General features: G+C 33.3%; 3 protein-coding genes across 7 annotated transcripts; 1 reads left to right on the top strand and 2 right to left on the bottom strand.

The window, feature by feature from the left end:
* Window positions 1-1797: 1797 nt before the first annotated feature.
* On the bottom strand, window positions 1798-12084 carry LOC107191523. The gene is made up of 3 exons (XM_015580586.1): window positions 2305-12084; window positions 1980-2219; window positions 1798-1910 (listed from the first exon to the last, which is right to left on the bottom strand). The coding sequence occupies exons 1-3, from the start codon at window positions 12082-12084 to the stop codon at window positions 1860-1862; spliced, it is 10071 nt and encodes a 3356-aa protein (XP_015436072.1). The 3' UTR covers window positions 1798-1859.
* Window positions 12085-13674: 1590 nt separating this feature from the next.
* LOC107191663 (COP9 signalosome complex subunit 1) lies at window positions 13675-17118 on the top strand. Of its 2 annotated transcripts, XM_015580759.1 has the most exons (7): window positions 13675-13718; window positions 13846-13916; window positions 14193-14285; window positions 14637-15758; window positions 16039-16173; window positions 16263-16326; window positions 16556-16575. In XM_015580759.1, exons 2-6 carry the CDS (start codon window positions 13890-13892, stop codon window positions 16317-16319), a joined length of 1434 nt encoding a protein of 477 aa, XP_015436245.1. In that variant the 5' UTR covers window positions 13675-13718; window positions 13846-13889; the 3' UTR covers window positions 16320-16326; window positions 16556-16575. The 2 variants fall into 2 exon arrangements, with proteins under 2 accessions (XP_015436245.1, XP_015436244.1); XM_015580758.1 differs by having other exon boundaries at window positions 16263-17118.
* Window positions 17119-17786: 668 nt separating this feature from the next.
* On the bottom strand, window positions 17787-27456 carry LOC107191609 (aldehyde dehydrogenase, dimeric NADP-preferring). 4 transcript variants are annotated; one of them, XM_015580679.1, is made up of 13 exons: window positions 27392-27456; window positions 25650-25779; window positions 22544-22581; window positions 22309-22452; window positions 22139-22234; window positions 21843-22064; window positions 21608-21771; window positions 21313-21543; window positions 21039-21239; window positions 20557-20672; window positions 19158-19293; window positions 18933-19086; window positions 17787-18098 (listed from the first exon to the last, which is right to left on the bottom strand). In XM_015580679.1, exons 1-13 carry the CDS (start codon window positions 27392-27394, stop codon window positions 18078-18080), a joined length of 1656 nt encoding a protein of 551 aa, XP_015436165.1. In that variant the 5' UTR covers window positions 27395-27456; the 3' UTR covers window positions 17787-18077. The 4 variants fall into 4 exon arrangements, with proteins under 4 accessions (XP_015436165.1, XP_015436164.1, XP_015436166.1 ...); XM_015580678.1 differs by lacking the exon at window positions 17787-18098 and having other exon boundaries at window positions 18836-19086; XM_015580680.1 differs by lacking the exons at window positions 17787-18098; window positions 27392-27456 and adding an exon at window positions 26080-26164 and having other exon boundaries at window positions 18836-19086.
* Between the last annotated feature and the right edge of the window lie 346 nt (window positions 27457-27802).

The following is a 27802-nucleotide window of genomic DNA, read 5'->3' as shown; positions in this document are numbered from 1 at the left end:
CATAAAACTTCTGCATAACAAAGTTTCAATCATGAGAACATATTTTTCTTCTATACACAATTAGTCGTTTGGATACATCTAAATGAGAGGATGGATAATTTATATGGACATAATTATAAGTTTCTAGAACAACATTTTAGTATGCTGACAACTGTACAATTTGAATTCTATGTTCCCATAATTGTAGTATACATTATGCACATCTCATATGAGAACATTAAAAACACGCACTAGAATAGAGTGCGCATAAATATATAGTTTTCTTCAATATTATTTATTTATAATGTATAACACGATACGACAAATACTGTTAGGTGTATTTTAAGGCACTCGTGCAAATAAAATATGAAATAGATAAAACAAACGTATGAAACAAAACATTAAGTGGAATAACAATCAATAGACTTATATTTACTTCTATTTGGTTGATTTTATGATAAAACTACATATTTTATTCCAATAAAGTGACTCATTATACTTTCATTCTTTGGAATGTAAACCAGAAAAAAGATTACTATGAAGCGATTGTCAGTATACTATGGTAACCCTGTAGTAAAACTTGTTTTTTAGCCTCTTAACAAGGAATATAGCTATTCCATTTTTGTGTCTATAGCCAGGAACTTATTCTTTAAGGATATTTCCTATTCACAGTATATGTGTATTAATATAATAATAAGAAAACATTTAACAAACATTTAAAACAATTGAAACTTTCATTATTATGTGAACAGTAACTCATTAGACATATTTAAATAGTTTATGGAAAGCAGAAACATGTGTCAAGGGGATGAATAGGTATCACTGTGTTATATGACAATTTTTCAATGAGCTATGAGATGTTATTATTGAGCTGAATAATGTTACTTTTACAGAACAAGAATGATACTTTCTACAAACAAAATCGTACATATTAAAAAATATACGTGTACAAACTTATATTTCGATGTATTAATACATTTTTTATTGTATGAATAGGAATATATGCATATTATTTAAATAGATTCAATAAATGTTTCGCATATTTTCAAACGTATTTTGATTCATTATGAATGATTAAACGTAAATTTGATTCAGAATCACAGTGATTTGAATAATCTAATTAAAATTGATGTATTCTCGAGAATGCAACAATAAATGAATGATTTAATATTTTACAGTTACCATCTCATAGTTCATTCATTTTGTTTCATAACGTAAAATATAGATATCTTTTACATTGACTACCCCTGCTTAAAATATATAATTCTATACAAATATAACTGTATATATTTTTTAGGTATATTTAACATTGCCAGAATATGTAGCTTTTTTAAAACGATAATAATAAATACATATACATATATGTATATGTATATACATATGTATACATATGTCTAGATTTATATCTGTGTATGTGTATGCGTGTATATATATTTATACATCATATGTATAAGTCTCTTCACAGTATAAATAAAAATTTATAACGAGCACATCGATTCATTATATTATTCATAACTTCATTTGTACAAATAAAAGACTGTGCAGTCTTCGAAAACTATAAATAATCTAATATGTACTTTGTAGCTAAAATCTTTGGCTAAATACCTAACTACTCAAGATAATTTTTTCTCAAGTAACTCTTTTACCAATTAACATCAATCAACAATGCATTTCTGCAAAGTTCATAGATGTTAATTTTCCTATGATAGTGTTTATACAATGAACATGTATAAATCCATTGAGATTGAAAGTATTACAGAATTCTTTTTCTGTCGTTTATAGTACTTTTTGTCAGAGGCACTTACATTATTTGTTCCGCTATAGGCGATCACAGGAAACATATGTACGCAGCCATAATAATTTGCAGTGATTAACTGTAATCATTCTATTGTTTTAAGATTTTCGGTGGGTTCCACGTAGTTTGCCACATCCTAAAATATACAAATAATAAAATACAAATATCGTGAAATAATATTTACTTTTGAATTATGAAGTCATACCTGAACAGCAATTTGTAAAGGCGTTAATTCTCCTATGCAACAATCGTTGCGAATGACGTTCGCTGGTAGAAGCCTTGGACAAGGCCTACCAGTGAACAGAATGAAAAGCGCGTGAATACTCTTACGCTGTGTTAATTCCATGTAACGGTGTTGATAACCAGCTAAGTGTCGCCTGTGTCGCGACGTTGTAGGGAACCATCTTTCACACAAATTGCAGTATCTTCGATGCTTTATTGTTGCCTGAAATATAGTATGAAATTATATAAATTTTCTGAAAGAAATGAAGAGCTTCGTTTACTTAATCGAACTTAATAAACAAATTTACCTTTTCATGGTAAGCTAGTTGTGTCATAATATCAGCTATGGTCATTTCACAGTCTTTATAGGAATGTTTGACGTTCTCCTCTATTTTCTCAGTTGAAGTTATTACTTTATCCTTTGTGTCTTTTGGATCCTCCGTCACATTGTCACTCTCTTCTTGATTTGTAATAACAGGTGGTGATCTAGAACTATCTCTATCTGAACTGGAATCAAAATGTAAAGCAAACTCTGGCACTAATAATGGCATATTATCTTCTTTTGTCTTTGTCTCATTTGAACTGTCATTATCTTTTGGATTTTGAGTACTACTTATTGTTTTCTTTTCAGATTTTTCTTCATGAAGCTTTGTTGTATCCTCTATACTACTGAGATTGTTAGATGGATTGAATGTATTAGTCGCTATATTTAAAGATCCTTCATTTATTGTAATTTCACCATATTTCTTAGTGGCTTTTAAAGAAATTGTAATTGATTCAGGTACACTGGTATACCCACACGTAGAAGCAGTAGGATAATCTACAGAGTAAGTTATTTCTTCTTGTGATTCCTTCAATTTAATGTCTTGCCCCATACAGGAATGTTGGTCTTGCTTGGAATGACTTCCTTCAGCCTTTTCAATGTCCAATTGTGGATCCGATTGGTATTCTTTTTCTACTGTGCATGTAGACCCTGCATCTTCAAGTTTGTAATTTTCAAGATCTTTAAAGTTGAAACATAAACCTTGTTTCTTTTCTGCTACTGTTTTGGTTCTCAATATGCTCTTTTCCGCGTTGTCATCCTTAGATCGAGTTAGACATTTCTTCAGTGTCTCCTTAGCAGCTAAGACTTCCTTAACTAACAAGTCAGTAGAAGAAAAATAATCATTTGATTTCCTTTTCGGACTTTGCATTTCGTTTTTAAAGGTATCCTGTGAAGAATGTTGAAAGTCATTGAAAAATGTATTTGTTAATCTTTCGTTGATGTTTTCCTTTTTCAAACGCGAAACATGATTATATTTGTCAGCAGGCACATCTGAAAGTTGTGTACCATTATTATCAATAAGGTCTAATTCAAGTTCCAATTGTGTTGGTATGGCATCTTCTAAATCTATTCTATTTGTACATTCAAATTCACGGTTTTTTGATTCTTCTTCACCGCTGTCAGGAGATGCTGGTAGAAATTCTATAGTGGTTTGGCTTTCATCTGAAGAATCAACTTTAATAATGGAAATATCATTATCATCAAGATTACGTGAATGCAGAATACCACACAGTAGGTATTTGTCTTCTATCGATGATTCACTTTCCTTGGTCCCAAAAGATGAGTATCCCTTTTTTTCAATCAATAAATCATTGTCTTCGTTCGTCAAAACATTATTGAAAGATTTCTCTGTAGCATTCTTGGATTTATTCGTTTTTTCCATTTCATTTTCACTTTCATCATTCAGACTATTATTTATTCTCTTACTTTCAGATGATATACTTTTCTTACCCTTCCGTTTCAAACTTTTGTTTTCGCTATCAACTACTTTGAGATTAGGTATTTCATTAGTGTCCAGTGGTTTATGCTTACTATCTCTTGAAATAATATTAATAAAATCAGTGGATTTTACATCCATTTTTATGTAATTAGGGTCAGATAATCTTCTCTGCTTACACTTAACAGGTGACAAATTGGATGCTGAACTAGATCTACATAATTTGACTTTACTATCACGAGCAGAATCTTTCTTGTTAATAGAATCTTTAATATGTGATTCATCATTTAACCCAAGGTTCGATTGCTTTATATCCTTTGCCATATGATCCAGAACTTTCAGTCTTTGCAATTTCACTCTTGGTTGCCACTTTGATGTATCAATACCCGGAGTCTTCTTATTTTTACTAATTTCACATTTGAATTCTGTGCCAATTTGTGTTCTTTTTATTATAACCTTAGGAATTTTTTCAATAATACACTGCGGAAATTTTTTTCGTATCTCACCATTCTTTAACTGAGTTGTGTCTTCTTCTTTTATTTTCTTAGGTTTTTTTAGAATTGGTTTCGAAATATTTGTATCCTGTTCCTTGGATTTTTTAGGCGATAAAGCTTGGTTTTCATCTTGCCTCCTTAATTTCGATTTTGGTATTTTCTCAGATTCAGTAGATAGTGACTCCTGTTGAATTTTCTCATCGTTCTCTGAATCACTAATTTCTATCTCAGAACTATCTTCTGTTTCATACTTTGTAGGATTCTTGGACTTTTGAGTTCTAATTTTTTTCATCTTCACTTTTGAAATGCTCTTAGTAGCCTTTCGCTTCAAGTATAGCTTTAAGTCCTTGGAAGAAATATCCTCCAATTTTATCTTTACTTTTGGAACTTTGCCTTCGTAATTCTTGTATTTTAACATATACAATTCGGCATCGCTGGTCTCCACATCCATATCCGTATCATTCTGCTCTGGCAAAAGAGTCTGTGTTTTTTCAGATTTAGGTTTTTCTAATATTTCGGTAGTAGGTGTTGCAGAACGTGATTTGCTCTTGATGATTACCATTTTTGGTATTTTCGGACGTAGATCGGATAATGGTTTTGCGTCATATTTATCGAAAGGACTTTCCGATTCCGTACAATCCAATAAACATTCTGACTTTGAATTTAAAGTATCAGTTTTCTTTATGACGAGTTTAGGTATTCCTTTTATATCTGTGTTACTCTCTGATAAGTCATTTGAACTTCTGTAAGAATCAAGGAAAGATAACTCGCTCTGTTCCTTTTTTTTCTCTTCTCCAATGTTTATTTTCTTATTTACAGGAGTTTCAGTTGGAGAACTTTTTGTAGCGCAATGCATGCTCAAAACAGGCATTTCCACCTCTACTGATGACCCGCAATTAAGATTAGATTCATGTTCACTTTGAAGTTCATCAGGACAACTTGCACTTGAACATTCCTTTGAATCTTCACCAGGTATCATTGATTCTTCAGTTGGGTTTTCTTTTATACCTGGTAAAATAACGTCCACTTTATTTCTAAGAGATGTCACTGAATTGTTAGTGGTATTGTCTTTTTCAATATGAACAGTAGCTTTTGAAAGATCTGTGAAAGCTGATCCATTACAGTTTATAATCGTTCTATCATTTGCTTGTGTAGAGTTGATATTAACACTTTCATTATATCGAATTTCTTTAACATTACTACATTGTACACTTCGATGATTAATTGTTGTATCTATCTGTGCCACTTGAGATTCGTATTCCTCTTGGTTGACGTAGGTAACATCATTCTTCCCTGAACTCTCTTTTTGTACATCATTCTTTCTGAGCCTCAAAGATTCAGTAGTTTTCATATTTTGACCAATTACTGTTTTGCTCTGTACAATAATATCAGCAGATTTTACAAACTTTTTCTCATGCGTTGCACTATTATTATTCTTAAGCAATTCATCCTCGATTTCACTAGACATATTTTTAGATAGTTCAGGTTCGAAAATATCTTTTAATTTCTGTTGAGACATGTCACTTTTATCAGTTTTATACACCGATTTATCACTCTGATTTATTTTCAAAACTTTACAAGTTTCGGTGCGATCCATATTCTTGAAAGTATCTTCAATTTTTGAAAGAGAATTTTGATTATTCAATGCCATTACGCTGCATTCCTGTTTCTCATTTTTCAATGGTACAGGACCTTCTGGAACATGTATTTCATTATCTTTTGTTTCTTCAAAAATAGGTGGACACGATATTTGATTTTCTTTAATACTTATCCCCTTTTCATCATTGTTATGTACACTTGCATCATCAATTTCCTTGATTTCTGGCCATCCACAGTGTTTATTTAAATTTTTATCTTCACAAGGCTGAATGTTTTTTGAAATAACATCACAAGATTTATCTGGCATTGGGATTTCACTTACATCAGATTTAAGATTTTCACCTATTCTTCTATTGATGTTTTCTAGCTCTAGGTCCTCTGCAGTTACTTCACGTTTATGTGTTTTGGAAGTAGCTGTAACAGTTTTATTCTCTATAGCATAATTTTTCCCGTAATTATTTGTTTCGGCAACGTGATTTTCATTACGAATTATAATTTCCTCATCAGAATCACTGTTACTGTATACCCTGTACGTTCTGCAATGGTTGGACCAAGCAGCATTATTATTTTTAATGCTGTGCATATAGGCCTTGCACTTTACAGAATTTTTTCCAGAAAAATCGTTCGAATAATTTCTCTTCCGTTCAAACAGATACTTCGTATTTTTATATTCATGTTTCTTCTTCTCGTTTAGACCATGATGCCGTTTCTTTTTGCAGAGCTCGCGAAACATAGAACTGTAATAACTGTTCCAAGATTCTGTATGGTGAGATTTCCGTATAGAAGATATTTCCCGCCTACGAGCTTCCATCATTAATTCGTGATACGTGAACCTTCGATTAGGACTATAAGATATTTTCCCATCTTTGGTAGTATATACAGGAACTGTGTGTAAATCCTCCAGTTCATCTATGTTTGAGAAAATAGGATTTATGTACCCGCTGGTACTTTGGAACATGTCACAGTCTTCAAAAATATGATCGGTCTTTGGCTTCTTCCACTTCCCCATATAATTATCATCTAACTCGTCAGTTTTTACCCCTGAACACTTCTCATACTCCAGTTTGTCCAAATTAAAATCTAGAGTACTTAAGGAGCTTAATGATTTCGAATGTAATTCTACAAGATTAGTATCTGGTAGTTTCTTCAAATTTTTCAATATACGAGATACTCTGTCGACCGCATCATCATTGATTTTACATGCTTCTACTATGGTTCGCGACGAACATTCTGCGAAATTCGCACTTTCGTTCTGCGTTCTAACTGTATGATCGCCTTCTGTGTTCATAAACTTTTCTTCTCCTTCGAACTTATTTTTTGCCTTAACTAACATCTTGTTACTTGCATCAACTATGGCAGTATTAGATATTGCACTGTTTGTCTTGGCTGTATCAACATTAAAAGAATAATTAGCATCCTCCACTGCATCTGCTTTGAATACATCCCTACATGATCCATTATTATGTAATAATTTAGTAACAGTCTGACTTTCTAAAGCCGGATTACCTATTTCTTTGGAAGTAATAGATGATAAAGCATCATCATTTGCTTCTAACGAATTCTTTCCACTGCTTCTGAGCGTGGTACTCATATTTGTATTTGCAACTGATGTGGCCGCATCATTCGTAATTTTAATAGTTTTATTAATTGTAGTGTCCCTAACCACAGGAGACTTCTCAATCATTTCATGAACTTTGTCAAAATATTCTACTGTTTTGTGTTCAGTAGAATGTATTCGACGTTGACTATCCAACAAATTGCTAGAAGTATCACCGATTTCGTACAAAAACTGTTTATTCTGATCTTGTCCCTTAAAATTTCTGTCTGTACACGAAACGTTTATTTGAATTTTTATACCATCCAAGGTATCTTTGATGTATTCCGGTCCTTGGTTTTCCAAGATCAATTCCTTCCTAAGCTCACTATCTTTGATTTTTAAGTCTGCAACTTGAACTCCACGATCAGAATTAGTATTCATAATAAAGCTTTTTACATATTTAAGCCTTTTTACTTCTTCCGATACATCCAAATTGTCTGAACTTAGATTATCTGGAGATAACACATTTTGTTCTAAAGATATTTTATGCACAGCTAACAGTTCACTTCTGTTTTCTCTAATTTGTGAATACTTCTGCAACTTTTCTTCTGTATTTTTGTCTTGATGCAGCTTGTGTTTCTTTCTGTTGGATTCACTTAATTGACGTACTTCGCCTGAGACGTACCTAATGTCTCCATCCACAGTATCCAGATCTTTTTGTACTAATTCAGACATCTTACAACCTTCGGAATGTTTTTTCATTTCTACTTCATCAGAAAGCTCTTTGGTACAGTTTGTTTTTAATCGAAATTCAAGTGGCTTTTCGTAACAAACGTTCACAGTTTTCTCCGTGGTGCCGGGTGATTTCTTATCACTTAAAATAACGTTATCTTTTATCACAGCAATAGAATAATTTTTGTATTGAGAAGTCATATGGCACACAGCTTGTTCTTCTTCTTGAGACGAGACTGAATCAACTCTAACTAATCTTTTGATGTCAGAGTGTTTCGATAACATTAAACCGTCCACGTCTTTTTTCTGAGCTTGCATTAACTTATCGCCACTCGCATTTCTATCTATACATTTATCTGTCAATCCTATGTTCTCCTTTACCCGTTTCCTTGTGTTTAAATCAGTTTTTGCAAGATTAGGATTGATAGTGTTAATGGATACATTGATATTATTTACTTTTTGCTTCTTGGTTAGTTCTTCATGTTTCGATGATTGAGTTTCATCGTCCGAGCCTGTAGAATTTACTAAATTTGCATTAGAACCAGTTGAAATCACAACATGCACAGCCTTATCTGCATCTGCTAATGAGTTATTAGTTTGAATTGCCGATTTCACTGAATCTGTTGATCTTCCTCTGCTCTTCTGTTTGCCTTCCAGTGTGGAGTTAGGAGATTCATCTTCTACATTCTTTTCGTTTTCCATCGCTTTCTGTTGCACTTCCAGTTCGTATGCAATTGATGTTAATACAGCACATGTATCTGAAACTCTTGCATTACTTTCTTTACCTTCTACTAAGAACACTTTTTCCCTTGCCAAATTAGTTTCAAGACACTTGATTTGCTTGTCTTCGGCTAAATCAGTGGATATTGGTTTACAGTTTTCAGTAGAAAAGTCAAAGTTACTCAGACTTGTATCTTGCTCCTGGGTACTGCTACTGTCACTTGTATAACAATTTTGCTTCTGAAGTTCCAATTCTAGCATACCAAGTGATTTATTCTTAAGTTTGTCTTCGCTGTTCAGTTGCTCGTATGGTTCAATTTTAACAGGGGACTGTGTGAAGCTAATTACCGGACTGTTTTGCATTACCTCTATTGGATTTGTAGATATAGATAAATCTTCCATGTTTTGCGAAGATTCTTCGCTATCAGAGTGAATAGGTGTGTTCAATGTTGTGGAAATTGGTGTACACTCGGATGTTGGGAGATCCGGTAAACTGATATCATCGGGATTATGTGATTCTTCGCTGGCAAAACTGTTTTGTTTTTTCAACTCATCCGTAACGTCCAGATTATTCTTTACCGCAGCTGATAAAACTCTCAGTCCTTGATTATTTATGGGAACAGTAGTTGTTTGAATTGTCTCTGAAACGTTGGAATTCTCGATATTGGTATTCTTGGCTACATCATCATAGCCAGCAGGTAATCTATGAGGTTCATCCTTGTCATTCTGTTCAGCAGTCTCAAGAATGATTTCTTCTGTTTCGTTATTAGTTACTTCTTTGAAGAATGGTACTGTCTTTTGCTTTTCTAAAGTTTCTATAACTTGGTCGCTGGATGCTCCTAAAATGTTGCTTATTTCTAAATTATCTACAATATGTATCGTAGGTATCTCGTCAGGGCCATTACTTATACAATGTATGATACTTCCAGGCTTTACCACACCTTCTCCTATAGTTCGTTTAGTAGTTTTGGTAATATCATTAGCATCTGAAGATGAATATGATATCGTTAAACAATCTTGCGTTATCATGCTTGCTTCAGCCTCGTTACCGTTGTCCAATGTGGTATCGTTTGAGGAAAAACTGTTTTTCCTAGACAGATCTCTGTTCAGTGATGTTTTCGACGAGAGATCTACATTTTCGTAGCTTACGACTACGACCGGCGTTGTTTCGTTTAAAACCGCGTCTGGCAAGTTTGACGTTGCTCCGTCTTCCTCATCAGTTTCATCCCAATTTGCTAGAAACTGTCGCACATCGAGCTCCGGTTTGTTAGCGAATTCTTTAGAAGGTTTCTGCTGTATCATTGTTTTCTTACTGTTATCAGTATTTAAAGTATCAAAACTATGACTGTCGCTTGTTTGTACTTTCAACTGATTTTGATTAAAGTCCTGTTGAAAGCTTTGCTTCTGAAAGCTTTCTATGCATGTGGAAGGAACTTGTTCACTTTGCGAGGGAATCATTAATTGTTCTTGCTGCTGTGTTTGTTGACACTTTTCATTTGCTATAGCAATAGCTTGATCTTTAATTTGTTTCTCCATAGTCTCTGACGATTGTTCTGCAGGTGATGCATGTTGTAATTTAGGAATGCCATTTGGCAAATAATTAGAGTTTATCAACATGCCATTTTGATCGAATTGTAAATTAATCGGTGGTACTGCGGTATTAATTGGCGTTGAGACTCGCGAAGTTTGTTGAACGTGATTTTGGTAACCAGTTGATTGCTGTAACTTCAGTATCTCCCTATACCTCATAACGTATTCTTTGTACTTTGGATGTGATTGATATCCAGGTATTCTACTCAACTCTCTGAGATGATTTTCCATTGAAAATTTTTGCATTGCCATTTTATGTTGGTACGTTTGATGTTGAGAAGGGGAGCTGTGCACAAAAGCACCTGCTATTCTATTAGATACTGTAGTATTATCAGCATTAATTTCTTGACATTCAGGAGACATCTCTGCTGGAATGTTTCTGGAGAATTGCGAATTGAAGTAAGCATTCTGTGGTGATGATACCATATTGCCGCTAACATTTAAGGCAGGCACTCCTTTAGGTAACATGTTTCTGTTTTGATACTGATACTGTTTATTATTATACTTCTGTTGAGCAACAAAATTTTGTTCCGGATGCTTCAACATTCCTGAATTCGGAATACTAATATTACTCGTCTTTGAATGCTCTTTTACTGGATAAGGATATGTTTGTTGCTCTGTCGAGTAATTGTAATTTTGCGTGGGATAATTAGGAAACAGTCCTGTGGATGTTGAATAATTTCTATGTAATAAATGATCTTTATGGTACTTGTAATCGGTAAAATTTCTTCTGTGATCTACAACAGGTGTGCTGGGCATTACGGATCCCATTGTTTCTTTGCCATCTAGATTTTCTTTCCTAAAGTTACAATTATTTCCAAAATGCCTGTTGTCTGTTTGGTAGTTGGACGGATGTGCATTATCTCTGTATGGTGTATTATTCTGATAAGGTCCAAACTTTTCCCACTGTTGATAGTTGATATTAGCATCTGAATTACAGCACATCCCCTTACAGGGCATAAACGCGGGAGGTCCAGGTTTCCCAGCGTGTACCGAACCAATATTAGTATTTCTTGGTCCCATAGTTGTAGGCACTGAACCTGATCCTGATGCTGTTCCAGATACAGGCCCATGCCTAGGACCAGGCCCAAATATAGGACCAGTCCCAGGTCCACTTCCATTCCCAGGACTAGTTCCAGGTCCTGGTCCAGAATTAGTTCTAGATCCAAGTCCAGACACAGGCCCAGATGATGTGCTTAGGTTACAAGTTGGTCCATTTAGGTGACTTATAGGGCCGTTGAAAGACACCTGATTACTTCTATATCCTAACTCATTGTTTATATTCCCAATTGTATTATTTCTTGGATCAACAGTAGGGTTTAAGTTATCTAGCATAGGATTTCTTGTATTTGGAGAGCTGTAGTGCCCAATACAATTTTGCATTTGCACCATGGATGCAAGAGGACTGTTGTTCGAAATGTTTGTGCCATTGGAAACATTGTTAAACGACTGAAAGTTTCTTGGATTAAAATTAGAATCATGTTGATGTTTATTAAGACCTTCAGAGCTAAAACTATGTGCATTCAATGTTGGTGGGCTAACACCAGGAATGAATGCCAAATGACCAGAATTAACATTTTGTGTAGCAGGTGTTACTTCATTTGTTTGTGAGGCATTAAACTGGTGCCAATCTGGCATATTCCCACCGTAGTTCATTGTACATTGTTCAATTACAAGTTTCTTGTATTTAATTCATTCCCTCTATTCATAAGAATGATTGCACTAGAGGCAGGAACAGAACCTGCAAAAAAATAAAACCATGTAATAATTCTGTGGCATAATAATTTTGAACGTTGAAATATCATAAGTGTCTAAAACCTCTTGCATTTAAAATTTTAAGTTTTACGAATGCAAAGTGTAATAAATTGACACTGCATGATAACTTCTTAATATTTCAGTACAATACATGAAACTTTATTTCAATTCACAATCTATTTTAATTGTGTTTTCTTTGGTAATTGCAACATATATGTATATCAAACACACAATATATAAAAATGTTATTTTTTACATTTTATTTTATTTTAATGCCCTTTGAAGTTCACTGTTGGGAATGGTATTGAAATGTTTTAATTTCAAATTTTATTAAATTCTGCTCCAATTAAATAGTTATCACAGATGGTTTTTATTGCCCAGCAATCATCTTCCAACAAATTGTCTTCGTTCATTTAATTTCAAAGTGTTACTTTTACGCGAAACTGTCCGATTGAGGACAGATATTTTTCACACGACACACCTGTCATTGCAAATGTACCTCACTAATCGGACCTTGAAGGTGCAAAGGTTGACAAAGTTCACATATTTTAAAGAAAAAAATACATTAATAATCAGTTACACAGAATGTGAACGAAAGTACCAATAAACACGAGAAGCCACGGCCGTAAGACGCACAGATTTTCATCCATTAACTTATCTGTTGGATGAAAATTGAACAAAATCAAGGCGAGTCTTACCTGCACGTTAATGCAATTCACAATACACACGCCATATTGGACACGACTACTAAACAGATATCACGCGTCTTCTGCAACCAGGTTGTTTAGTCGTAGGTTCCATTTTAATATTGTATTCGATCGTATCGACCACAATTTCCTCGTTTCTCGTGGAAATTTTCGATTGTTTACTGGTGCCTTTTTATCATTATTCTAAAATCCCTATTTGTTTGGTAAAATATGTCGAACAATGAATTTCAAAAAAATCTCTTCACATCATTATAATAAAATACAAATAGGAAGCATTAAAATCTTTACTTAATCGTGTGTTTTGTAATTCTTTTTTGTTGTATTCTCTAATTAATATTTAATCTGTTAGTACGTCATGAAAAAGTAATTGAAAATAACTAGAGTGTCATCTATGATAAAACGCTAAAGCTATTAGTCAATTAGTATAAACATTGATTAGGTATGGGATAGACCTATCATCTAATGCTTCTTTGTGTCCTACGGTATGGGGGCGACGTAGCCCCTTACCATTTTAGTGTCAATACCTGACAATACCGATAAAGCATGAACACAAGGTACATACATACATATAAATAATATTGTACATTAATTAAAAACGCTAAAAGTGAAAATTACTTATGTATAATATCGATTCAGACAGCTTCAGCAAACAATTTGGCACTGAAGAAAGAAATATGTAATCCGTCCTTTTTCTATTTTTCTGTACTTTTCGATATAAACCATTGAATACTACAGCATAAGAAAGTGTTCTTACGTTGGCTGGTGACCCTCAAATTGTCGGAGTTAGCTGGGCAACTATTTTGATCGTCGGTATTACATATTTTTCGAGTATGTATACAGAAATTTATCCAAACATAACGGAGAAATATCTTATTTTATTTTTGATTGCCTATATTGTACAGGCCGTACAAGCGTACGTTTCGGTTTTATGTTGAATTTTTGTTTTCTTTCGTAGTTCCTGAGGTGTAAACTGGTGTAAACGCAAGAGAGAACGTTGACATGCCGTTGCAAGTACACGACGTTCAGGTAAAATTTCGAAAGAACACGCAAAAATTGTGCATAAAAATCATTTCATCCTATGTTGTAACGAATGTAAACATTGTTCGTTCCCTTGTCATCTTTTCTATTCTACATTGCACTATGTTATGTCGGTTCAGTGTCAATCGCAGTTGTTTTATTATTTTACATTTTCGTCTTAAATATTAATTGTTAAAGATTCTCCTACGAATTTTGCGTGGTAAAATAGTATTTATCTATTTACATGATAGATAATTTGTATCTGATAGTTCTTCATATATTTAGCAAAATGTGGTGGAGCCTATGCAAGTTGATGCTCCTGCAGAAGACAATGATAATGCAGAAGAGGAGCCATACATTGTGGAAAATCCAACACTGGTACGTCTAACTCGAGTATTTTATAGAATAACAACGTTTACATACTTCAGTTGTTATTATTGATATTTTCAGGTATGAACCATGTCCTTTTTGAAAAATTATTCCAACTTTTTGGCATGGCATATTGATATTAGTGTATCAGTGACAGTTTACAATCAAGATATACCTTGTAAACACTGTTAAAGTATATCTTGTAAAAACTACATTAAACTAGAATGGGTTCTCTGAGATGAAACATCAAAATAATTTTTTCAAAAGGACATAGCTGATACCCAGAAACCTCAATAGTAATAACTATATGATACCAAGCTTAAACTCTGACTATATACTTCATACTCTAATATTTTTTAGGACTTGGAAGTTTATGCAAATAGTTACACAGGTCTTGCCAAACTATATAGGCTTATATACATAGCTGATCATTGTCCAATGTTAAGGATAGAAGCATTAAAGATGGCTATCTCTTATGTGATGACAACATACAATGTGTCTCTATATATAATATTGCATAAGAAACTAGTACAAGCTGTGGGAACACCTGGATTACCAGATGTTGCAGCTCAGTCAACGTCTCAGGATATGTTGACATTGGACCAAGCATGGGTTGAATCTCGGTCCAAAAAGGCTGCTTTAAAATTAGAAAAATTTGATACAGACTTGAAGAACTACAGAAGTAATTCGATTAAGGAGAGTATCAGAAGGGGTCATGATGATTTGGGTGATCATTATCTCGATTGCGGAGATCTTGTCCATGCCTTAAAATGTTACTCCAGGGCAAGAGATTACTGTACCAGTGGCAAACATGTGGTAAACATGTGTTTAAATGTTATTAAAGTTTCTGTTTACTTGCAAAATTGGACTCATGTACTGAGTTATGTTACAAAGGCTGAAAGTACACCGGATTTCTCTGATGTTCATGGCAAAGATAACAATCAGTCCATAGTCACAAAACTAAAGGTTGCAGCTGGCTTAGCAGAATTAGCAACAAGAAAATACAAAATGGCTGCGAGGCACTTTTTACAAGCATCATTAGATCATTGTGATTGCCCAGAGTTATTGTCCCCAGGAAATGTTGCTTTGTATGGAGGTCTTTGTGCTTTGGCTACATTCGACAGGCACGAATTACAGAAGCAAGTCATTTTCAGCAGTTCCTTTAAACTATTTTTGGAATTGGAACCACAGTTAAGAGATATTATTTTTACATTTTATGAATCGAAGTATGCATGGTGTTTGAAATTATTGGATGAAATAAAGGACAATATACTATTGGATATGTACATAGCTCCACATGTAAATGTGTTGTATACACAAATTCGAAATAGAGCACTAATACAATATTTTAGTCCATATTTGAGTGCAGATATGAGACGTATGGCGACTGCTTTCAATAGAACAGTGTCAGAGTTAGAAGATGAACTTATGCAATTAATACTTGATGGTCAAATTCAAGCCCGTATAGATTCTCACAATAAGGTAATTATTCTTACAGCTATATGCAGGTTGCACATTTCATGCATTTATCACATTTTCAAACGTGTAAAATATAATGATACAGTAACTTTAATACACATAAATATATTTTCTATTTTGTTGTTAATAAACCTCTTAGTTGGTTAAACGAATTTTTCTTTGAATCTAGCTACTTTAAAATGATCTGTGAAAATTGAAATTCGCGTAAACACCTGTTGTCTAGTTGTTAAATTTAACATTTCATGAAATAGGAGTTTTTGAACATTTTATTATGTGTTCGCAGATTTTATATGCAAAAGATGTTGATCAACGTAGTACAACTTTTGAAAAGTCTATGAGCGTCGGCAAAGAGTACCAGAGACGTACGCGCATGTTAATTTTAAGAGCAGCTATGTTGAAACAACAGATACATGTTAAGGTAATGTAATGAATTAATTTTCTTAATGGATTCACACTCCTCGCGTTAATGTGTTGTATTTTCTTTTTTTCTTTTTAATATTTCTATAGAGTCCTCAACGAGATAGTACTCAAGGAGGAGAGATGTCAGTCACTTGGAAGCAATAGTTCAGTGGTAAGAAATTGAATTGTGTCTTATCCTAATATTTTGAATGATAAATATGTTATTTCGAACGAACTGCCATAGTCAATAAGATATGAAAAAGTACTTTAACACCATATCGGACACATTATTAACCCTCGGACGGCGGTGATTGGGTAAATTTTAACCCACGATTTCAGGAATTTTCACGCGCCATCTCAACTTACAGAAACTAATTAAAGCGTATAATTATTTGTAATAGTAGTTGATATGAAAGCCAGCATATTTTGAAGAAATTCATTCCAAAACACATCTCAAGACAGATGAGTTGGCATCTATCTGGACCCAGGTACCGACGTCTATTCGATCATCAAAAACGTCTGCTTCCCGAGGGTTAATGTATTGTATGTAAATCACTGACACTGAATTTGACTTTCAATAAATATTGCAGAATATGTACACTCCCGTTCATAAATATTAGGACACATATCGAACATGAAATGATTGTAGTAAGACATGAAATTTTGTAAGGTCTAAAATATATATTGTTTAGGGGATATTGAAGTTCGATGGAAAAGACTTGTGTCAATAAAAAGTAGTAAAAGTGGTCCAAAATGTATAATTCTTACGAAACATCGTATTTTCTTTGTATCGACCGGATGTCGTGACACTTATGAACGGTAGTATATGTATCATAATCGTTGATAAACAAGAAGTTAACAATTTCAAAAAATATAGTGATTAAAATTATTTGAATAAATCTTTGATAACATGCAATGTATGCTGGCAATCTTGTGTTAATAAATATATAAATTTTGTTTTTCATGCATGTGTGTGCTCATTTTCTAGTATGAACCATTAAAAAATTAATACTGACTCATTATAAATTATATTTTCACGAAAGGCTTTCATACTTGCTGAAGTTAAAGTCTGATTAAACGTTCTTGAAACGTAATTAAAAGGAAAGTACTTTTTCTTGCAAAAATTTCACTTACGAACATCAGATTGTCTACTGGATACCAAAGCCATCAGTTTGTTTTGTATGCGTTTTAATTATATTAATATTACTGTATTATAAAACAGTGCATAACGATTGTCGTACATTGTTCGCGCTTTTATACATTTAAAAAAGATATTTAATGCTATGGCAACAAGTTTATATGTTTGTATAGTGTGCATACATCGTATATCTACATATTGCAATAAATTTCATTACATCCACAACAGAAACTGATATAGCATAGTTATAAAAGCCCGAACCTTATAGTTAGTTGTAACGATAAGAAAATATTTTTATTGTAAAAGTACAATTTTTTTCAAATTGCTACTTCTGTTAACATTTATCATATATAATCTACATAATACAACTCTAATTTATCTGTACAGTATTTATGATATATAATTTAGAACAACGATTATCCGAATTTAATGCATAGATAGAGATAATTAATAGCAGAATAAATACTCAAATCATAATGTCTGTATCATGTCTGTCTTTAATACTCTTATCACTTGAAATGGTGTACATGTACCTAGTTTGTGTTAACGAAATTCCTTCATTGGATTATTCAAATAATCGATGTTCATTAATAAAATGCCATAACAAAGTAATCACTTTAAGGAAATTTTTTTACATTATCGTAGAAAAAGATTTTAACAAGAAGATATTTTTACAAAAGTTTTGCGTGCAAACACCGAAAAACTTTAATTCTATAAATAACATTTTTATATATGTTATTGCAATTCAATAACATATTTTGTTTAAGGATATAGTTGGGGCTCCACTACATGTTTTCTTCTTGAGCCTGAAAAAGTCATTCTCATTATTAATTTGTTTGTATTTCAGCCAGCTTTGTTAGTTGATGTCCCATAGTCGTGTTAGTCTGTGATTTCGTTGTGCTGTGCTTAACATTAAATAAACAAATGTAAAACGTATAAATGTAAAAATACATCATACGTATTTTTCTACAACGATACACAGGTCTTTCAACTGCTCTATTTTAGACATTAAGTGATTAGCTTAAATGTGTCTGGTCGGGAAATTTGAAATAATGGGGGTTCGTATAGCAAGTTTTATTGCCTTTATTTAACCGCGTAAATTTGGTACATATAAACTTGCAATTCTTTGGATTTTCTAATAACACACTCAACCTATGAGAAAGCTAAACAATGACTAGAATATGATTTGAACTATCACTTTTAAAATCACAATTTAGAAAATCAATTAGTACCTATAAATATAGTTTAGTTAAATGCAAATAGAATTTACTCTATACAGTTCTAGTTATCCTAAGTTAGAAATAACACAATATCACTGTTATAAAATGTGCGTAATATGTTACATTTCACCGACTCTATAACAATGAATCTTTTTATATGTACATATAATGCGATATAAAAGGTCATATTATATGAACTATAAAAAGAAAACTTAACAAAACCATGACACAACGTCAAAGATCGGGTATAACAACTCTATCTTAAGTATAATATAAAATCTGAGAAGACTGATTCTCGTAGATATAAAAATTGATAAGCGGTGTGCGGTACGAGTACGGCAGTAATTTGTGCAGAAGCGACGTTGATACTTTTGTGAATAAATGTTACAAGGTGCATTAAATGCGTCTTGGTTTGTATACCTTCAGAGCAGTTGTAACTCCAAGGGTGATCAGAATTCCCAAGCCAAATGCTACAATATGCGGAATGTATTTAATTCCTGGTATATCAGATCGTTTTGCCACCAATTTTTCTAAAACGCCCAATTTCTTGTCAGTGTATGGAGGATAACGACACCTGTAATAGACAATTTTTACAGAACAACCTTGAAGCAGTCGTTGTAAATAAATCTAGAAATATTTTCTTACGATGCAATGGATTCTGCCAGTTTGTTGTAATCTTTAATCAGACAACCCTTTTTGTGAACAAACGTATCAAATGTGTACTTTCCATGATAACATCCAATACCAGAATATCCAACTCCACCAAATGGCAAAGTGTCAACTAAAGGAATGGATTTTCATGAGTAATTATATTCTGGATCTTATTGTCACTATTAGATATATAGAAATAAGGTATAAACTACTCTCTTGTGCCGAAAAAATCCATATAAAATACATAAGTAAAACCGCTACAAGAATGATATTAAGCATATGAAAAACATGCAGACTAAAACTAACAAACTATATCAGAATAATGAAACGTTATTTATGTAAATATGGACATGTACAAAATTTATAACATGAAGAACATTTAGCAATGGAAATCTTTTGTCAGTAAAGAATAAGTTAAGAGAAAGAGGAAACAAATACCTGAAGCATGCATCATTGTATCATTAACGCAAATATTACCACTACTCGTATTATCAAAGAATAGTGATATATTTTTCTCATCAGTGCTAAATATGTACAATGCTAATGGCTTCTCCCTGTGTGAAATTTGAAATAACGAACAAATCATTCGAATGGCAGGACAGCAATTCATTTGGGAGGGAATTAACTCTATTGTAATCAGCAAGGGGGAATACACATTTATTTACTAAAGCAGGAATAAACATAATAAAAATTCTTTCTAATCAAGAAATTTTTATCTCTGTAAATAATCATGCATGGCGTTAAAAATATAAATAATTAGACTGTGGAACTTTATGCGAATTTAAATTTTTACCGACTATTTAACAAAAAAGGTGGTTAAATCAAATGTATTTTTTCTATGGAAAGTTCTATTATGTTAAAAATAGAATAGAAACGATATCAAACTTTTTTTAGTGTTTTGCGTTTTTGTTTGTCCTACGCATTGTTATGTGTTATAAATGTATAAAATTCGCAGTCTAGTGATAATTTTTAATTGATTTAAATTATAAAATCAAATACTATATACATACTATACATATACAAGGTGAGTGAGAATCACATATACATAATCATTCCACTCTTTGTCCTACCCGTCACCACAATTTTATTTCGTTATAATTGCAATACCTGATCTCCGATTACCATGCGCGCCAATGTAATCAGATAATAAAATCAAAGTCCGACACCTTAATTCTAGTTAATAACCTGATACCTAAAACTAAGCATGTTACAGATGTTGCGAGAAAACGAAACTTCAAAGTGCTTTGTAAATTTTAGTCGCTTGGAAAGCAGAAATTAAAACCAATGGAACTATACTTTTCCTAACATTCCTTTTATATAAAGAGCACTTGTCTACTGTCTGTATATACAATAGCAAGCTATTTGTCACTAGTTTCCTAATAACCTGACTCACCAGAAAATTGCATAATCGTTTCATTAACTGCCACGCTTCCACTACGAGTCTGATTAATTATTAATTCTTGAACTCCCCTGTCCTTGGTAAATACATATAGTACGAGTGGGTTTTCGCTAAATATAAAAAATGAATCACTATATGTTGGTTTGGTAAATAAATCTACAGGTATATAATAATACCTTTCTTCTACTGCCTACATAACTTTTTCATTTTTTGAATAACTTATTAATTCATTAACATGTCGAATACTATACATTAGAAACATGTATCATATTCTATGGTAGAGATAATTGTGAAAAATGGAGCAAGGTTTTTCTATATGTACATTCATGAGAATGTACAATCATAGGACTCGGTATGATTCATACAAAAAAAAATGCAAATTACATAATCGTGAATTTCAAGTCATACTTCATTATGTCTATACCATATGGTATGTAAACTTTGTAATGTAGAAGTCATTCAAAGTGGAAACTTACCGAGAATTTATGAATTTAATTGCGTCGTAAGCGTTATCCACAGTTATAAAAGGCAATATTGGACCAAATATTTCATCTTCCATTATGGGATCTGTATGTTTAACATCAACAAGTATAGTTGGCGAGATATACTTTGAGGAAGGATCACAGTGCCCTCCAACCGCTATTTCCCCATTTCCGCTTAAGTATTTTACAAGTCGTCTGTAAAAATGTTTTTAACATACAATGCAATATATATTAGCATGAAATATTACTGAAAATAAATTATACTCACTGATAATGATTCTCGTTGATTATACGCGCCAAGTCGACACTTTCCTTTGGATTATCACCATACCATTCCTTTAGCAGTTTCTTTGCTTCTTTCACAAATTTGTTTTGAACTTCTAGAGTACAAAGTACATAGTCTGGTGCAATGCAAGTTTGACCAACATTAATGCATTTACCCCAAAGTATTCTTTTAACGGCTACACTCATATCTACTGTGTTATCCAGATATACAGGGCTGTAAACATGCGTTTTACGTTTTATTCTTTTATATTCCTAATTTTAAGTATCCAAGTTTATACCTTTTGCCACCAAGTTCTAATGTAACAGGTGTCAAGAACTTATTTGCTGCAGTCCGTACAATTTTTCCAACTTTGGTAGAACCTGTATAAAATATGTAATCAAATCTTTGATCGAGTAGTTTTGTTGTTTCATCAACACCCCCAGTTACGACTTGAACACAATCCTACACAAAAACATATAGAATATTTAGAGGTCTATATAAGAAATATTTGTTATTTTAATTGCAGTACATACTGTATCTAAATATTTTGGAATAGCCTCTGCTAATAGTTTTGATGTAGCTGGGGATACTTCTGATGGTTTAAGAATCACACAATTGCCAGCTGCTATAGCACCTATCAGAGGAACAATGCAAAGCTGGAAGGGATAATTCCATGCTCCTATAACAAGAACTACACCATATGGATCATTCCGAATTTCAACTCCATCCAACATATTGACCATTGCTTTTGGAGGCTGCAACATAAATATGTATTTGATATACCATATGTAAATTGCCAGTTATAGCTACGTTTATGTACTGGATGTACCTTGTCAGCACTTGCCCATTCTTTAATATTTGCAAGCATTGTTCTGACTTCCCCTACAGTGATCAGCATTTCCAAAGCAATGGTCTCAAATTTACACTGAACATAAAAATATATTATATGAGTGTGCAATATGAGAATTACCTAAAAGAAAAAAAAAATTTTTTACATACTCTACGCAAATCAGAAGCAAGTGCAGATATAATGTCTGACTTGTATTCTTCCATCATAAGTTCTATCTGTTTTAGTTGTTTTATCCTCCATTCTAATGGCTTGGTTTTACCACCGAAGAAAGCATTACGTGTTCTCTGAACAAGCTAAAAAAGATTACAGATTCATTAATAATTTTTTAATTAGTTGTTTTTAGTTATCAGTGCATAGTAAAAAAAGGAACATTAATATACTTACATCTGCATAGTCTGTTGTCATTTTTCCATTAAATTGTGCTAAAGCATAGAAATTACATGTGAATGACTAAATAAATCAATTTTTAGTGAAACTTAAACTTTATTGTTACTATCTTTATTTTTTTTCTGTTCGATCTTGACAAATAATAGATAAAATTTTGATAATATGTTTACAGAAATATGATTTTGGTGTTATTTTTTTCAGAGATATGGAACTTTTAAAGAGGTATATTAACATTTCAGATTATCTCTTAAAGATTTAAATAATGTATGTACATATGCACACAGAATTGGTGTAAACGTAAGCTATATTTATAATTTGCTGCTATGTACTGATAAAAATGAAATGCACATATGTTAAAAACTGATACACTTGAAGCAGTAGTATATACATAAAATAAGGCATACACCTACAATACATAAATATTAAGCAGTTACTGTGGACAAATAAACCAGCAAAATCGAAATGTATAATTCATTTTTTACCGCTGTTGTTGTTTTAATTTACTGACGTGCTCGCTTGGTCGTTAAATCACTCGAACTTAATTAATTTGTATATAATTGTTCAATATAACAGTTTGGTTAAATACGTTCTTATGCACTGAATTCCTTCGGAAATAAAACATTTTTGTTTGTCACTAATAATATTTTAACAACCACGCTGTATTAGAAACATTATAGCGCTCAACGAAGGACACTTACCGAACATTGTGGAATGCTATACATACAAAGATCAGTTATGGTTATATGCATACACAAGGTGGCTAAAAACTATGTATTAAAGTGATAAAGAACATTAAAACTCATGGAGGTTTCTTTACAATATTTAGATGTACACTTCTATATGAAAAAAAAAGAGTTAAAAGTGTATATTAATTGTTGTCTGAGAAGGTCATGTACTTATCGTGTACTTCGATCACATCTCATTTACGCAGCTGACTTTCATCTCTGAGTAAGCAGAAGTCAGAGATCAACATACTGAGAAATTAACATGAATTACGGGACTTTGAGCATATATCTAACGTGCTAAAAATGAGATTCATTAAACGCTTATCTTAACTCCAAATGTCGTTTATCATGTTATTCGACAATTGTTCGCGATAAAATACCCTCGAGAATTACGAGATTGTATGTAGGCGCACTTATCTTTGTCATGATTTTAAATAGAAAACAGAAGTAAGTACTTATATTCCATGACTGGATTGACAAATTCTCATTTTCATAGCTATTTCACAAAAATTAGAATCAAAGGAAAAATGTATTTCGTCAATTAAGAGGTTCACTGAGCTAAAAAAAAACTAAAAAAAAAAATAAACTATTTGTTAAAGGACATGCGTAAATAAATCTAAAAACTTCGCCTCCCCCATCTCTATTTGCGCCTTTTAAGTTGCGTAACAAGGCTTTGAAAATTATGCACTAATATGAAAATTCTGCTGGAAAAATTGGGAAGGATCTAAAACGGGTTCTCCGTTACAACTACTAAAAAAATGGAAAATTATACGAGTCTATATTACATATTGAATGTATCTAAACAAAAAACGTCTTGACTACTGATTTAATTACCAGTAATTTTCTACGTTTATCTTTCAGAGTATTAAGAAAATTCACTCACTCTAAATTTAACATTACAAACAACGCATGATTTTTTTTTACAAAAAATGAAACATTGATGCGTTACTTACAAAGCGTTAACAGAGAATGATAGAAAATTGAACCTAGTAATAACATAATTTATTTTTGTTGAGACAGTATACGTACAGGTACCTCGTAGTCCAAAGAACGTCGGAAAAAGACTGAAAAGGCATACTTGTCATACAGAGAACTTGTAATCTTAATTTGTTCTGTACATTTTACTTGACCGATAAAGAAGTCAAGCACAAGGTTCATTAAATGTTCTTTTAGATGTCAGCACTATATGCATTTCGAGTCAATAACTAATGTTACCGATGGTTTGTTTTAATAAATTTTGCAATTTTACAATAAACAATGTGCATACAGTTTATTTAGTAATTAGAATTCTGTTTATCAATTACAAGGGTGATGACGGAAGTGTACTATTAAAAAGAACGTTGATAAAAATATTTAGAATTTGTTTGTTATCGCATACATACAGATGTAGAAAGTGCGATAAACATATGATAATCACAACGACACTACATGAAATTTTGAACAATCCATACCATCAACATTATTAAATATTTTTGGCGATGGTTCTACGTTAATTGTGACGTGGTTTCCTAGCTTGTCCATTCCTTAATATTGTTATTGTTCTCTTACAATGCGCAATCAAAGTAGAACTTAATCTTGTTTCCGTTTAAAAATTCCTAAAAATCACATAATCCGTAAAAGTATACGTAGTATATCATGTGATCTCTTATAATATACAGCATTATGTATTTCGTGTGTTTTTCCATGACAAGAACACACTCGCATTACTGCAATTATAGACGTCCATAAATGCGTCGGTACACTTAGAATACGCGTAAAGAAAAAACGAGAAAGAAAAACACGTTATACAGATCCACGTAATTAAAATGCGTCCTTCAATATTAACGCGTTAGTATGTGCACGTACATACAGATACACGCGTTTATTTATATTTTTGCACTGTTTATTCTTTTTTTTTAACGACGCAAAGGATCACCGAACTCTGTTTTGGGAAGTGACAGACGCTTCCTCGCAACGTAATCTCTCTCCACATTAGCCTTGTCTGAGTGCAATCGCAAAAGAACCTCCTTAAAAGATTACACGACTCCTTTTTATATGTCAATTACTTGCTATATGTAGTCGGCTAGTTTGCGCCTGCGAAAGAGACAAAGGATAGTGCAAGCGATATAGAAGCACTTGCATAAATCACGTTGTCGCACACGAAGTGTCGCTTATATTAATTGGTATATTTGATCATTACTTTTATGAATGAACATTATTCAAAGTAGTCACCGTTTTTGAGTTAGGGTTTGGTCCGTAGTTATTACGAGGCACTATTTGCAACCAGTAAAACTACTTCAAATTATTTCAAATAAATGAAAACATATTTACATTCGAAAGTTTCAAGTCAGACATCGACGTCAAATAGAAATTTTGACTATTAATGTAAATTCACTCACCTGTTTCACTATTATCCGACAGATCCGTTGCAATATCTATCCTGAACTCTGCACGGTCCACAAACTTCTCTTCCGCCTCGGCCAATGACGAGTCTTGTCTAATGTCCGGCATGTCTAGTACTACTTCTTCCTACAAGCATGATATAATCATAGTGATTAAATAAGTGATCACAAGAAACGGTTGACAGCTGCTCTGGTTACCAGTTTTTGCCGTCTATTAGCATAAGTAAATACCGTCTTGACTTCAGAATGTCAAGATGCAATTTCGATGGTCGCTAGTTGGAAAATGGAATGGAAATGGTTAGGAAATGGCTTTTCACGATTGTTCCGATCATTTTTTGTTCATTGTATTTTTACACCTTATTGATCAAATGCAGCCATCGTCAATGATGAATTATGCAGTAGAATGTAAGAATGACACTATACTCACTACTGTAATTGGACGGTGATAACTCCCTAAATGGTACACATACACTTTCTATTCGAATCTAACGTCTATGGAGCCAGTCAATAAATTCCTGATTTGCATACACAACCACAGACTATTAATTGCACGTATTAACCGCGTACATGAAACATAGGATCCGGACTGGTAAGCCGTATGTAATTATCACGTGTTCATCCGAAACGTCGATATTGACGATCACGAGCCGTAGCGATCGTTTGGTATTCGATATGCGAACGATGAAAAGGACGATCTTGCCTTTCACGCAGCCGTGGCAGGACTGGAGGCAGCGAACGTCCTTTACAGAAACGACATCACATACCTCGATAACCAGAAAATGCACAAGAAAGTGTTTGCTTCGCGCAATTAAGCGTCGTGCGTAATAGATTCAACTGTTTCAAGTTGATTCAGGAGATAGAAGTGAACACTGTTTATGGTCCTTTGCCCCGCGAGGAAACTAGATTCAAGAGTTTGCTGTATGCGTAAACATTTGATAGTAAAGCAGGAAGGAAATTCCTGTCACCGAGAAACACGAATACAATGGGAATTTCGTAAATGTCAACAATTTGGTATTGTGAACATATTTGGAAAGTAGGAGCAACAATAATGCTGTAGGGGCACGATGTAGATAACGTTTAATTACAGTTTCGGTTCGAAGTTTACGAGGGACATTCTTTCGTCGAAGGTCTTCTCGGAATTTTGTATCTACTGCGAATGAATCGATTGATCCAGTGATGACAAAAAAAAAGTGTGCGTGATACGTAGCAGGGTCACATTGCCGCGGCGCCTCCAATAGCTACGGAATTAGTAAAGTCCTGTATTCTTCGTCGACGACAACGCAACACTACTTGTAACGGAATTATTAACAGGAAGCACAATTTCTAATTGAAACATATTTAAATGTATCGCACCACTGAAACACATTCATCCACATACTTTCAACGAGTCTTGATACTTCTAAACACATTTCTTCTTGCATGTTCACTTTCAACCGTCGTTGAATTAATTATCCTCCGCGCAAACATTTGTTTTTATTCACAGGAAAAAAAAAACAAAAACTATAACCTACTTAGAAAAAACAGAAAGAAAAATTGTTATCATTTATATAAAAACCAGAACTATATTTGCCGTTTCCGTAAATTGACGCACATAATACGGCCTCGCGAAAATGTACGTTTTCCCAATAATACACGTGTGACGCAGTCGATCTTTCGGTGATTTCAATGGCTGCATCCGAGGATGCTCGATCGATCGCGGATCATTCTTTTCTGCGACGTCGGTGGTCGCGGTTACTCACCATTCTCGTGTTCGGTTACGAAGATCGCCCGTGTTTACAAATGTACGAATTAAAGAATCGTAATCGCGAGAGACCGGGATCAAAGACACGCTGCGCAATCGATGATCCAACAAGAATCAACACGCCGCTCACGCACCGCGCTGGGTATCGAACGCCGATTAATTTGATTTCAAGAGCGTGCCGAACGGAAGCGGCCGACGGGAGTAGGAGGAAAGTTCATCGGAACTTATGCATCGAGTCAAAAAAGTCGAGGTCGGGTTTATTTACATACAGGGCCGTGTTCCGAGCTCTCCATTGTCTTCGTTGCATGTTCTTAAGAAACTGTATCGTATTTTTAGACGTGCTATCTAGCTTGAATATTTTCGAAATCGTGGTCGTACGGTGAATTTGAACTCCAATAACATTTGCAAT

Source organism: Dufourea novaeangliae, unplaced genomic scaffold, assembly GCF_001272555.1.
Source record: "Dufourea novaeangliae isolate 0120121106 unplaced genomic scaffold, ASM127255v1 scaffold228, whole genome shotgun sequence".
Classification (NCBI taxonomy): domain Eukaryota; kingdom Metazoa; phylum Arthropoda; class Insecta; order Hymenoptera; family Halictidae; genus Dufourea; species Dufourea novaeangliae.
Note: the sequence above shows the minus strand (reverse complement) of the source record. Positions and strands in the feature narration are given on the sequence as shown.